At 48.9% G+C, this 14,439-nt stretch overlaps 1 protein-coding gene across 4 annotated transcripts in view; it reads left to right on the top strand.

The window, feature by feature from the left end:
- The first annotated feature begins 262 nt into the window (after window positions 1–262).
- Window positions 263–14,439, top strand: part of SNX15 (sorting nexin 15) — a 109,439-nt gene continuing 95,262 nt past the window's right edge. Inside the window, exons 1-2 of one of the 4 annotated variants that reach the window (XM_063944827.1) lie at window positions 278–295; window positions 8,774–8,911. In XM_063944827.1, coding sequence (XP_063800897.1) covers window positions 8,813–8,911 — 99 coding nt within the window. In that variant the 5' untranslated portion in view covers window positions 278–295; window positions 8,774–8,812. Of the gene's footprint in view, window positions 296–8,663; window positions 8,912–14,439 lie in introns of those variants that run through there. The other 3 variants (XM_063944829.1, XM_063944826.1, XM_063944828.1) reach the window with 3 other exon arrangements.

The raw sequence follows: 14,439 nt of genomic DNA, 5'->3' as shown, positions 1-14,439 counted from the left end.
GGGGAAGGCTGCACAGGTGCTCATAAGTCTCTCCCCATACGTTTTATATTTGAACTAGGGGTTGTGAGGCCAATTACAGCCCCCTACCCTCCACTGTGCTGTGAGAGTGACACTATGTTTTTGCTCTGTCTCCGGGGCTCCTCCCCTACAGCACCTGCCCCCATTCCTCTGCAGAGCAGGATGCTGTGTTCACTTCCTGATCCTTCCTGGCTGTGCAATAGCTCCCATGTGGTAGGTGTAGAGGTGTGCCAGTGAGGAGCAGCCTGAGGTGTCATGTATGGGCATATATAGCAAGGTAATGGCTTCAGGGGAGAGGGTCTGACTGTCCCCTCATTCTGTTTGTCTCTCTGCTGTACATCTATCTCGCTGTTACTCTCTGCCACCTGCCTCTTCATTCTACCTGTCTCTTTCCTCTGTGTCTAACTTCCCACCATCCTCTCACATCCACTGTCTGTCATTTTCATCTGTGTGTCTCTTTCCACCATCCTCTCACATTCTCTGCCTGTCTGTCACTTTCCTCTGTGTGTCTCTTTCCACCATCCTCTCACATCCTCTGCCTGTCTGTCACTTTCCTCTGTGTGTCTCTTTCCACCATCCTCTCACATCCTCTGTCTGTCTGTCACTTTCCTCTGTGTGTCTCTTTCCACCATCCTCTCACATCCTCTGTCTGTCTGTATCTTACCTCTGTGTGTCTTTCCACCATCCTCTCACATACTCTGTCTATCTGTCTGTCTCTTTCCGCTGTGTGTCTTTTCGCTATCCTCTCACGTCATCTGTCTGCCTGTCTGTCTCTTTCCTCTGTCCTCTCACATCCTCTATCTGCTGGTCTGTCTCTTTCCACCATCATCTTATATCCCCTGTCTGTTTGCCTGTCTGTCTCTTTCCTCTGTGTCTATTTTTCTGCCGTCCCGTCATCTTCTGTCTGTCTTTCACAAGTATTGGCCCATACACACAATGAGATTCAGGCCCGATTCTCACTATGCCCGATTCTCACTATGCGACAGGGGCTAGGTCAGCACAGTCAGTATCGCAAGCACACTCATTATGTGCTTGCGATATTGACTATGGCCCTCATTCCGAGTTGATCGCTCGCTAGCTGCTTTTGGCAGCAGTGCAAACGCTAAGCCGCAACCCTCTGGGAGTGTATCTTTGCTTAGCAGAAGTGCGAACGAAAGGATCGCAGCGCTGCTACGAAAAAAGATTGTGCAGTTTCTGAGTAGCTGCAGACCTACTCCTACCTTGCGATCACTTCAGACTGTTTAGTTCCTGTTTTGACGTCACAAACACACCCTACGTTCGACCAGCCACTCCCCCGTTTCTCCAGCCACTCCTGCGTTTTTATCTGGCATGCCTGCGTTTTTACACACACTCCCCGAAAACGGTCAGTTACCACCCAGAAACACCCACTTCCTGTCAATCACTCAACGATCAGCAGTGCAACTGAAAAGCATAGCTAGAGCTTGTGTAAAACTGCATTGGCTTTTGTGAAAGTACGTCACGCGTGCGCAGTGCGCACCATATGCATGCGTAGAAGTGACGATTTTTTGCCTGATCACTGCGCTGCGAATGAAAGCAGCTAGCAATCAACTCGGAATGAGGGCCATTGTGCGATTTTGGCTAAGTGTCAATATTGACAAAGTCTATTCTTGCGATGCCGACCGCGCAGGACCGCACAAAGGCATCGAATCGGGATCGCAAGGTGACTTTCGCCTTGCGATCTGCACTAACTTTTCTTACGATTTTGACTACATAGTCAAAATCGTAAAAAAAAAATCTCGCCGTGTGTACACACCATTAGTCAACCATATCGCCTTATCTACCCAACAGTTCATATTGTGAAGAGGATAGACATAATTACTAGTGGACATTCTGAATTACAGTAGTTAAATATTTAAAAAGGGTATTCCACCTTCAAGTGATTGCACACAGCTTTATCTCTCCACATTTGCTATATATATATCTCAATCATGTCCCGTCTCCTGACTCCTCTGTTCTGTCCTCACTGTCCTGTCCTCACTGTCCAGTCCTCACTGTCCAGTCCTCACTGTCCTGTCTCTGTTCCCACTGTCGTGACCATATCTCCTCTGTAATGGTGCTATCACCCTTGTATTTTCAATGTCACTCCTGTCTACTGACTCCTCCATTCTGTCCTGTCACCTCTTTCCTGGTCCTATGACCTCCGTCCTGTCCCTGTCCCCTCTGTAATAGCGCTTTCACCTTTGTACTTTCCCTGTCACTCCTGTGTACTGACTCCTCTGTTCTGTCCTGTCCTCTCTGTCCTGGCACTATCACCTCTGTCCTGTCCCCACTGTTCTGGTTCTATTACCGCTGTCCTGTCCCTGTACCTACTGTTCTGGTGCTATTACCTCTGTCCTGTCTTCACTGTCCTGTCCCTGTTCCCACTGTCCTGGTGCTGTTACCTCTGTCCTGTCTTCACTGTCCTGTCCCTGTTCCCACTGCCCTGGTGCTGTTACCTCTGTCACTTCTGTCTTCCGACCTCCCTGTTCTGTCCTGCCATTACCTCTGATCTGTCCCTGTCACTCCTGTCTCCTGACCCCTCTATTTTCTCCCTGCATCCTCTGTCCTGTAGAGCTGTGAAACGGTGAAAAGATACCTCACCTGCACAAGCTGCCACATCAGGGACATCAGTAACTGGCATCGGCTTGGGGGTGGTAGCAGGCATGAGCTCGGTGGCGGTAGGTGTCATCAGCGGGACTCGGCGAACATTATGCTTGCAGTGCTTCACCAGCCACTGACCTCACCGCACGCCACTGGGTTGAAGAACCTTGCACAACACGGAAATCATTCTCCACTGTGCTTGATTCATGTGCATTCCCCCTCCTTTGTCTATGTCATAGGTGGATGTATAGGTTTGAATGGCCTTTTGCTGCTCCTCAATCCTCTGAAGCATATAGAGGGTCGAATTCTACCTCATTACTACCTCTTGCTTTAGGAGTTTAGGTGATGGCAGGGCAGGTTCAAGAGTGTTTGCTGGTGCTCCAGTCTTCGGCTTGCAGTTGCTGAATGTTGTAAGTGGCCCGCAATTTTTTTGCCCACCGACAGTATCTTCTGCATGCCCGTCATTTTTCAAAAAATTCTGCACCACCAAATTAATTGTATGAGCAAAACATGGGACATGCTAGAATTTGCCCAGATTTAATTCTCGCACAATATTGGTGGCGTTGTCAGATATCAGAAATCCCCAGGAGAGTCTAAGTGGGGTAAGCCATTGGCCCTCATTCCGAGTTGTTCGCTCGTTCTTTTTCATCGCATCGCAGCGATTTTCCGCAAACTGCGCATGCGCAATGTTCGCACTGCGACTGCGCCAAGTAAATTTGCTAAGAAGTTTGGTATTTTACTCACGGCATTACAAGGTTTTTTTCTTCGTTCTGGTGATCGTAGTGTGATTGACAGGAAGTGGGTGTTTCTGGGCGGAAACTGGTCGTTTTATGGGTGTGTGTGAAAAAACGCTGCCGTTTCTGGGAAAAACGCGGGAGTGGCTGGAGAAACGGGGGAGTATCTGGGCGAACGCTGGGTGTGTTTGTGACGTCAAACCAGGAACGAAACTGACTGAACTGATCGCAGTGGCAGAGTAAGTGTCGAGCTACTCAGAAACTGCAAAGAAATTTCTATTTGCAATTTTGAGAATCTTTCGTTCGCAATTTTGCTAAGCTAAGATTCACTCCCAGTAGGCGGCGGCTTAGCGTGAGCAACTCTGCTAAAATCGCCTTGCGAGCGAACAACTCGGAATGAGGGCCATATATTTTCAGGGTCCTGACAACGTCTAGCAACTTGGAGTCCTACAAGTCCTTAGTAGCCGCAGGCACCACAATAGGCTGGTTCAGGTGAAACGCTGACACCACCTTAGGGAGAAACTGGGGACGAGTCCTCAATTCTGCCCTATCCATATGGAAAATCAGATAAGGGCTTTTACATGATAAAGCTGCCAATTCTGATACTCGCCTGGCCGAAGCCAAGGCCAATAACATGACCACTTTCCACGTGAGATATTTCAGATCCACGGTCTTTAGTGGCTCAAACCAATGTGATTTTAAGAAAACTCAACACCACGTTGAGATCCCAAGGTGCCACAGGAGGCACAAATGGGGGCTGAATATGCAGCACTCCTTTTACAAATGTCTGAACTTCAGGTACTGAAGCTAGTTCTTTTTGAAAGAAAATCGACAGAGCCGAGACCTGTACCTTAATGGAACCTAATTTTAGGCCCATATTCACTCCTGCTTGCAGGAAATGCAGAAATCGACCTAGTTGAAATTCCTCTGTTGGGGCCCTTTCGGCCTCACACCATGCAACATATTTCCGCCATATGCGGTGATAATGATTTGCTGTAACCTCTTTCCTGGCTTTAATAAGCGTAGGAATGACTTCTTCCGGAATGCCCTTTTCCTTTAGGATCCGGCGTTCAACCACCATGCCGTCAAACGCAGCCACGGTAAGTCTTGGAACAGACAGGGCCCTTGCTGTAGCAGGTCTTGTCTGAGCGGCAGAGGCCACGGGTCCTCTGAGATCATCTCTTGAAGTTCCGGATACCACGCTCGTCTTGGCCAATCCGGAACCCCGAGAATTGTGTTTACTCCTCGCCTTCATATTATTCTCAATACCTTTGGTATGAGAGGCAGAGGAGGGAACACATAAACTGACTGATACACCCACGGTGTCACTAGAGCGTCCACAGCTATCGCCTGAGGGTCTCTTGACCTGACGCAACACCTCTCTAGTTTTTTGTTTAGGCGGGACGCCATCATGTCCACCTGTGGACAATCCCACTGATTTACAATCATTTGTGATTTTCCGCCCATCGGAGAATTCTTGTGGCTTCTGCCATTGCCATCCTGCTTCTTGTGCCGCCCTGTCGATTCACATGGGCGACTGCCGTGACGTTGTCTGACTGGATCAGCACCGGCTGGTGTAGGAGCAGGGATTTTGCTTGACTTAGGGCATTGTACATGGCCCTTAGTTCCAGAATATTTATGTGAAGGGAAGTCTCCTGACTTGACTATATTCCTTGGAAGTTTCTTCCCCTTGTGACTGCCCCCCAGCCTCGAAGGCTGGCATCCGTGGTCACCAGGACCCAGTCCTGTATGCCGAATCTGCGGCCCTCTAGAAGATGAGCACCGTGCAGCCACCACAGAAGAGACACCCAGGTTCTTGGAGACAGGGTTATTAAACGATGCATCTGAATATGCGATTCTGGCATGGAACCTGCCGAATGGAATTGCCTCGTAAGAAGCTACCATCTTTCCCAGGACCCGCGTGCAGTGATGCACCGATACCTGTTTTGGTTTCAGGAGGTCTCTGACTAGAGAAGACAACTCCCTGGCTTTCTCCTCCGGGAGAAACACTTTTTTCTGGACTGTGTCCAGAATCATACCCAGGAACAGTATACGTGTAGTCGGAACCAGCTGTGACTTTGGGATATTCAGAATCCAGCCGTGCTGGCGCAGCACTTCCTGAGATAGTGCTACTCCCACCAACAACTGTTCCTTGGACCGTGCCTTTATTAGGAGATCGTCCAAGTACGGGATTTTTTTAATTAAAACTCCCTTTTTTTTAAAAGAGTATCATCATTTCGGCCATTACCTTGGTAAACACCCTCGGTGCCATGTACAGTCCAAACGGCCGTGTCTGGACTTGGTAATGGCAAACCTGTACCACAAATCTGAGGTACTCCTGGCGAGGATGGTAAATGGGGACAAGCAGGTAAGCATCCTTGATGTCCCGGGATACCATGTAATCCCCCTCGTCCAGGCTTGCAATAACCGCCCTGAGCGATTCCATCTTGAACTTGAATTTTTTTATGTATGTGTTCAAGGATTTTAAATATAAAATGGGTCACACCGAACCATGCGGTTTCGGTACCCCAACCGTGTGGAATAGTAACCCCGTCCTTGTTGAAGTAGGGACACCTTGAGTATTACCTGCTGGGAATACCGCTTATTAATCGCCTCTAGCACAGCCTCCCTGCCTGAGGGAGTTGTCGGCAAGGCATATTTGAGGAAACGGCGGGGGGGAGACATCTCGAATTCCAGCTTGTACCCCTGAAATACTACTTGAAAGAAACAGGGATCCACGTGTGAGCGAGCCCACTAATTGCTGAAATTTTTGAGACGGCCCCCCACCGTACCTGGCTACACCTGTGGAGCCCCCGCGTCATGCTGTGGACTCACAGGAAGCGGGGGAAGAATTTTGATTCTGGGAACAGGCTGACTGGTGCAGCTTTTTCCCTCTTCCCTTGTCTCTGTACAGAAAGGAAGCGCCATTTGACCCGCTTGCTTTTCTGAAGCCGAAAGGACTGTACCTGATAATACAGTGCTTTCTTAGTCTGTGAGGAAACCTGAGGTAAAAATATTTCTTCCCAGCAGTTGCTGTGGATACGAGGTCCCAGAGACCATCCCCAAATAATTCCTCACCCTTATAAGGCTCTATGCGCCTTTTAAGTCAGCATCACCTGTCCATTGACAGGTCTCTAATACCCTCCTGACAGAATGGACATTACATTCATTTTGGATGCCAGCCGGCAAAATATCCCTCTGTGCATCCCTCATATATAAGACGACGTCTTTAATATGTTCTCATATTAGCAAACTAGTATGCTTGACAGGGTCACCGACCACGCTGCAGCAGCACGATCTGCAGGTCTCAGTCTAGTACCTGAGTGTGTAAATACAGACTTCAGGATAGCCTCCTGCTTTTTATCAACAGGTACCTTCAAAGTGGCCGTTCCTAAAACAGCAGTGCCACCTTTTTTTGACAACCGTGTGAGCGCCTTATCCACCCTAGGGGATATCTCCCAGCGTAACTTATCCTCCTGGCGGGAAAGGGTACGCCATCAGTAACTTTTTAGAAATTACCAGTTTCTTAACGGGGGAACCCACGCTTTTCACACACTTCATTTATTCATCTGATGGGGGAACAAAACACTGCCTGTTTTTTCTCCCCAACCTAAAACCCATTTTTAGAGGTGCTTGGGTTAATGTCAGAAATGTATAACACATTTCTTATTGCCGGGATCAAGTCACGGATGTTCCTAGTGGATTGTGTATATGTCTCAACCTTGTCGACACTGGAGTCAGACTCCTTGTCGACATCTGTGTCTGCCATCTGAGAGAGCGGGCGTTTTTGAGCCCCTGATGGCCTTTGAGACGCCTGGGCAGGCGCGGGCTGAGAATCCGGCTGTCCCACAGCTGTTACGTCATCCACCCTTTTATGTAAGGAGTTGACACTGTCGGTTAATACCTTTCAGCTATCCATCCACTCTGGTGTCGGCCCCACAGGGGGCGACATCACATATATCGGCCTCTGCTCCGTCACCATATAAGCCTCCTCATTCAACATGTCGACACAGCCGTACCGACACACCGTAGACACACAGGGAATGCTCTAAACGAGGACAGGACCCACAAAAGCCCTTTGGGGGGACAGAGTGAGAGTATGCCAGCACACACCAGAGCGCTATATAATGCAGGGACTAACTGAGTTATGTCCCCTATAGCTGCTGTTTCTATATAATGTATACTGCGCCTAAATTTAGTGCCCCCCCTCTCTTTTTTAACCCTTTTCTGTAGTGTAGACTGCAGGGGAGAGCTAGGGAGCTTCCTTCCAGCGGAGCTGTGAGGGAAAAATGGCGCCAGTGTGCTGAGGGAGATAGCTCTGCCCCTTTTCCGCGGCCTATTCTCACGCTTTTTTATGGAATCTGGCAGGGGTATTTACCTCATATATAGCCCCTGGGGCTATATATTGAGGTATTTGTGCCAGCCAAGGTGTTTTTATGGCTGCCTCAGGGCGCCCCCCCCAGCGCCCTGCACCCTCAGTGACCGGAGTGTGAAGTGTGTGAGAGGAGCAATGGCGCACAGCTGCAGTGCTGTGCGCTACCTTGGTGAAGACTGATGTCTTCATGCCGCCGATTTTCCGGACCATCTTCTTGCTTCTGGCTCTGTAAGGGGGACGGCGGCGCGGCTCCGGGACCGAACATCAAGGCTGGGCCTGCGGTCGATCCCTCTGGAGCTAATGGTGTCCAGTAGCCTAAGAAGCCCAATCCGGCTGCAAGCAGGCGAGTTCGCTTCTTCTCCCCTTAGTCCCTCGCTGCAGTGAGCCTGTTGCCAGCAGGTCTCACTGAAAATAAAAAACCTAAGTCTATCTTTTTTTCTAAGAGCTCAGGAGAGCCCCTAGTGTGCATCCAACCTCGGCCGGGCACAAAATCTAACTGAGGCTTGGAGGAGGGTCATAGTGGGAGGAGCCAGTGCACACCAGGTAGTCATAAATCTTTCTAGAGTGCCCAGCCTCCTTCGGAGCCCGCTATTCCCCATGGTCCTTTCGGAGTTCCCAGCATCCACTAGGACGTCAGAGAAATGGTATAATCAGAATTAGACCACCTGTGGCATTACACAGCTGTAGTGTGGCTCTAGCATTCACTGCCAGCCAAAGCTACTAGTTGTTTTGCAACAGCTGGCGAGACAGAGTGTTAACTCTCATCTAAATTACTATAACATACAATACTGTCATTTGATGTTCACAATTTGATGGTAATAGCTGACGACTCGCCTAGGAACCAGCATGGGGAAAAGAGCAACGTAACGTGACATTTACTACTTATATTAGTCTGTTATCATCGGTGCGCATGCGCACAGCGGTTGGCAGGCTGTAGTCTTCCTGTTTGCGGATGTCGCTGTATAATTAGGCGTTGGTTGGCGATAGGAGTGTACTGCGCCTGCTCACAACAATCACCTGTCCTGAAACTAGTGATGTCTTAAAGGGATAGCTGCGATACTAAGCGACAGAGACAGCTCCGATAATGTCCCGGGGTGTTCGGGACCAGTATGACCGGATGTATCACGTGACCGAGACCCGGACTAATCCCAAAGGTTTTACAGAGTACAAAGTCAATGCTGAGGTAAGTCACTGGTGTCAGCCTTCAATAGGGCAGTAGTTATACGTGGGTGGGTGTATTAGATCTGTCAGGGTATGTGTTTTTGTGGGGTCTATTTACTAAGGCTTGGACGGAGATAAAGTACAGCCAATCAGCTCCTAACTGCCATTTCACAGACTATGTTTGCAAAATGACATTTATGAGCTGATTGGCTGGTACTTTATCTTCATCCAAGGCTTAGTAAATAGACCCCTTTATTTCTAAAGTACCCTAAAGTGACAATGGATCAGATATGTATATAAACATAATATATCTCTAGGTATTGTGTAGTGAGGGCATTGTAACACACATCTGTACTCTGTCTTGTACCTGGTGTAGTATGGTATGCCTGCGGTCGGGCTCCCGGCGACCAGCATACCGGTGCCGGGAGCCTGACCGCCGGCATACCGACAGTGTGGTGAGCGCAAATGAGCCCCTTGCGGGCACGGTAGCGCGCCACGCTATTTTATTCTCCCTCCAGGGGGGTCGTGGACCCCCACGAGGGAGAATAAGTGTCGGTATGCCGGCTGTCAGGATTCCGGCGCTGGTATACTGTGCACTCGGGATCCCGATCGCCGGCATACTGAAGACCACCCCTTGTACCAGCTTACGTATGTAATGGGTTGTTTAGATAATTCATGTGTTGTTAATTATCAAACACCAGTACCTAATGGGGGTAATTCTGAGTTGATCGCAGCAGGATTTTTGTTAGCAAATGGCCAAAACCATGTGCACTGCAGGGGAGGCAGATATAACATGTGCAGAGAGAGTTAGATTTGGGTGGGTTATTTTGTTTCTGTGCAGGGTAAATACTGGCTGCTTTATTTTTAGACTGTAATTTAGATTGCAGATTGAACACACCACACCCAAATCTAACTCTCTCTGCACATGTTATATCTGCCTCCCCTGCAGTGCACATGGTTTTGCCCAACTGCTAAAAAATTTCCTGCTGCGATCAACTTGGAATTACCCCCATTGTGTGTTTTATTATTATCCCTAGGGACATTTACATTTTGTTTTTAAAATACCCATTTGCTATCAATAATTTACATGAATTCAGTATATTTAATCAGCAAGGAATAGCCCTGAGTGTGTAATGCTGGGTACACACCTATAGATATATCTGTAGATAAATTGATCTGCAGATATATCTATGGGGGTAATTCTGAGTTGATCGCAGCAGGAACTTTGTTAGCAGTTGGGCAAAACCATGTGCACTGCAGGGGGGGGGGGGGGGGGGCAGATATAACGTGCAGAGAGAGTTAGATTTGGGTGTTTTTTTTGTTTCTGTGCAGGGTAAATACTGGCTGCTTTATTTTTACATTGCAATTTAGATTGCACATTGAACACACCACACACAAATCTAACTCTCTCTGCACATGTTAAATCTGCCTCCCCTGCAGTGCACATGGTTTTGTCCAACTACTAACAAAGTTCCTGCTGCGATCAACTTGGAATTACCCCCTATGTACGGATCGGGCAGTGTGCTGTGCCGATCCGTCGGGGACTGACGACATGAACTTGGTGGGCATTTACACACACCCGCCCAGTTCAGCTGTCAGTCACCGCCGGCTGCTGCAGCTTGTGTACGACCGCCCCTACACACACACACTGATGTGCGAATATATCTAACGATTTATTGGCCGTCGGCTGTGCTGCAGGGCTGACGTGATATGTCTGTGAATGACAGCGTTCGCAGACATATCGCTTGTACACACTGGCCGATGGACCCCCGATATATCATCCGTTCATCAGCCAGTGTGTACGCACCTTAAGAGTTATGGCATAATGTCAACCGTAAGATGGATAATGATGTCTGTATGACGTGTACAGTGTAATGCCCCCTATACATTAGGCGACCCACCGCCGAGCTGCCCGACGGCCGATACGGCAGACCCGGCAGCGAGGGTGAGGTGACAGGGGAGTGAAGTTTCTTCACTCCCCCCTTCATCCGGCTACATAGCACTGCATGCTAATATGGACAAGATTGTCCATATTGGTCTGCATGCATAAGCGACCCGACACCAATGATGGACGAGCGCGGGGCCGCGCATCGTTGGTGCATACACACTGAACGATATGAACGAGTTCGAGAACGTTCATATCGTTCAGTGTTATCGCCTAATGTGTAGGGCCCATAACATGGATTTTTAATGTGCAGCTTTCAAACACTAACTGGACTTGTGAGTGGTGTTGACCAGTAAGAGTTTTTAGATAACGTAGTGATCAGGGGCGTCTTAAGAGAGTAGGGGGCCCATGTGCACACTCCAGGTGGGCTCCCTCCTCTTCACGACGCCGTAGGCTCCGGCAATGTGCCGGAGTCTACTGCGCATGCGTAGGTCTCCCGAAACATGGCGCCTGCCGTGTTTTGGAGACAAAAGTCGAACTGCGCATGTGCGGCGGCCATTTTTTATGTTTTTTTTGTCGCGACGGCTGACGCTGCAGCGCCCGGCGGTGGACTTCGAAGAGGTGAGTATGAAAATATGGGTGCAATGTGTGCGGTCTGGTCCCAGGGGCCCATGTGCACTGCACATATTTTTTGAATCAGGACGCCCTAGAGTATCAGAATTTTTTTAACGGCAACCCTAGGTTAAAAGTCTCTTATTGAGAAATTTAGAAGAAATATTAAATTAAGTAAATTGTGTTTATATGTTATCCTTAGGGTCAGTTATATGGTGAGAGACAGGACTTGCTTCTGTTTGTCCACATATTTTATGATTGACAGCAACCAGCACTGGTTTTGCTTATTACATTGACCATAAATAATTTTAGTTGGTCCTGGACCACCAATCCAAGGCACCCCTGCAAGTACCCTGAGGCATATCGGGGTGCCACGGCACACAGATTGAGAACCACTGCTTTAAGTTATGAAGGGCTCTAGATTCCTACATTATTTTCACCATCTCTGTTCTATTACTGTACATGAATATTTTGCTGTAGGGAAATCATTACTAACCCATGACCTATCACATGACCCATGAAAGCTTCTCATTCATAGAACTAGTAAATGTTCTGTTTTATGATCATTCTAGCATCATTAGGATCATCTGCAAATTACCATGTGCTGATCATAAGCCTGCAAGTAAGCATATCTGTGTTAAGATGGCTGTATACCGAGCAATTATCGTTCCAAATTGCCAACTAAACAGGAACAATAATCGTTCGGTGTATGGTAGCATATTTAGGGCCTAATTCAGATCTGATCGCAGCAGCAAATTTGTTAGCTAATGGGCAAAACCATGTGCACTGCAGGGGGGGAAGATATAACATGTACAGGCAGCGTTAAGGGCCCTACACACTAGGCGATCCACCGCTGAGCTGCCCGACGGAGGATACAGCCGACTGGCTACCCGGCGGCAGGGGGAGAGAAATTTCTTCACTCCCCCCGTCACCCGGCTCCATAGCACTGCATGCTAATATGGACGAGATTGTCCATATTGGCCTGCATGCATAAGTGACGGGGCACCAACAATTAATGCCTACACACTGCACAATATGAACGAGTTCTCGTTCATTAATGAACGAGAACGTTCATATTGTGCAGTGAGATCTACCAGTGTGTAGGGCCCATTAGATTTAGGTGTGGTGTATTCAAACTGAAATCTAAATTGCAGTGTAAAAATAAAGCAGCCAGTATTTACCTTGCACATAAACAAAATAACCCACCCAAATCTAACGCTCTCTGCAAATGTTATATCTGCCCCCCCTGCAGTGCACATGGTTTTGCCCATTAGCTAACAAATGTGCTGCTGCGATCAGATCTGAATTAGGCCCTTAGTTTGCTGTTTGCTAAGGACAGGGGTCAAAACTAGATCCAGGATTCATTGCCGCTGTTTATCTCCCAGACAGATTTTGAACAACCGCATTAAACATGGCCAGCATGTTGCAGCACCAAGCAGGGACGGACTGGGGCAGCTTTTCAGCCCCGGCACTTATGTGCATGCATGCATGCCGCGCACTTGAAAGGGGATGTGGACTCTGCTCGCGGGGGCGTGACGAGAGTCAAGGGGAGTGGACTCGCGGCACTTCCCCATCTTTCTTTTGGAGCAGGCACTTTGGGCGGGGGCAAAACTGAGAGTCAGAAGCTACGCTGCGTGCGGCATTCCCGGCGTTCTGAGTGACTGGACTGGCCCACCAGACCATCGGCCCTTCTGGCATGTGCCAGATGGGCAGTCCGACCCTAGCACCAAGTCACCCGAGCCTCCTTGTGCTCTCGAAATCAGCTGATTGGGCACCCAGCTTGCAGAAACCTTGCTCAGGCAATGCTTTCATGGAGTATCAGTCATCCTGGTGCCCATCTGAACTATAGCCCGCATGGCAACAATGTTGCCTTAGTGATGGCGGCCACAGATCGGCCACAGTGCTCTTTGTCTTCCAGGGACCGTCTCCTGCGCTTAAATTCTGCAAACCACTCAAACGCAGTGGTTTGGGATGGTGCTTCCTCCTCAAAAATAGCTTGCAGTCTGTCAAAACCTTCCTTCTGTTGCAGACCACTTGTCACGGCTTCATGGAGTGTGGTGCAGTCCAGTCCCCGTTTCTTACCCGTCTGGCCGCATGTAAGGGTCTGGTATGCTCAGGTGGATTGGCGGCATGCTGCCCCCACAGCCTCGGTGATTCATTTGGATGTGGCTAGGCCTGTGGGGTGCGATGCACAGTACTACAGTATGGCGGAAGCCAGGGTACTGTGGCTGCATTCCACGTGGCGTTGTTCTCGCTGGCCCGGCAGCATGGATGGCGCCATCTTGCACAATGTCAGCTGATCAGTCTCTGACCAGTTCCTTTCAGCCCCAGTCAGCTGACATTTTCAGCCAATCCTGTAATGACCAGGGGTATAAAGATTCCTGCTTTCCAGTGCTCAGTTTGCCAGTGCCATAAGTCACACAGCTCTGTGTGTGTGCTTTGAAGCTGCACTCTTCAGTGTTTCCAGACACTGCACTAGTACCTGCATTTACTCTGGGTGTATATCATCCACAGTCTCCATAGGTTTTAGTCCGATATCATCCACAGTCTCCTTCGTTTCCTGTCCGATATCATCCACAGCCTCCCATCGGTTCCAGTCCGATATCATATATATAGACTCCATTGGACATCAGTTCCTATTCATTATCACGGATACTGTTACACCAGCTCAGGTAACCCAGACAAGGGGCCACGACCGGCCAGTCAGGTGCAGCGAAACCCAAATCCCCTTACGGGTTCCCTGGAGAAGACCACTGACAGTGTAAGACTCTGCGCCCCTGCTCTGGGTGAAGTCAACTACCTTGTGCTAGTTTCCATAACTTTCTGACTCTGAGGATAGAGCTTCTTCCAATTCTATGAGAAGGAACTATGGGGGTCATTCCGAGTTGTTCGCTCGGTAAAAATCTTCGCATCGCAGCGATTTTCCGCTTAATGCGCATGCGCAATGTCCGCACTGCGACTGCGCCAAGTAAATTTGCTATGCACTTAGGAATTTTACTCACGGCATTTTCATCGTTCTGGCGATCGTAATGTGATTGACAGGAAATGGGTGT

The sequence above is a fragment of the Pseudophryne corroboree genome, chromosome 11 (genome assembly GCF_028390025.1).
Source record: "Pseudophryne corroboree isolate aPseCor3 chromosome 11, aPseCor3.hap2, whole genome shotgun sequence".
NCBI lineage: Eukaryota > Metazoa > Chordata > Amphibia > Anura > Myobatrachidae > Pseudophryne > Pseudophryne corroboree.
This window is presented reverse-complemented; position numbering and strand designations above follow the sequence as displayed.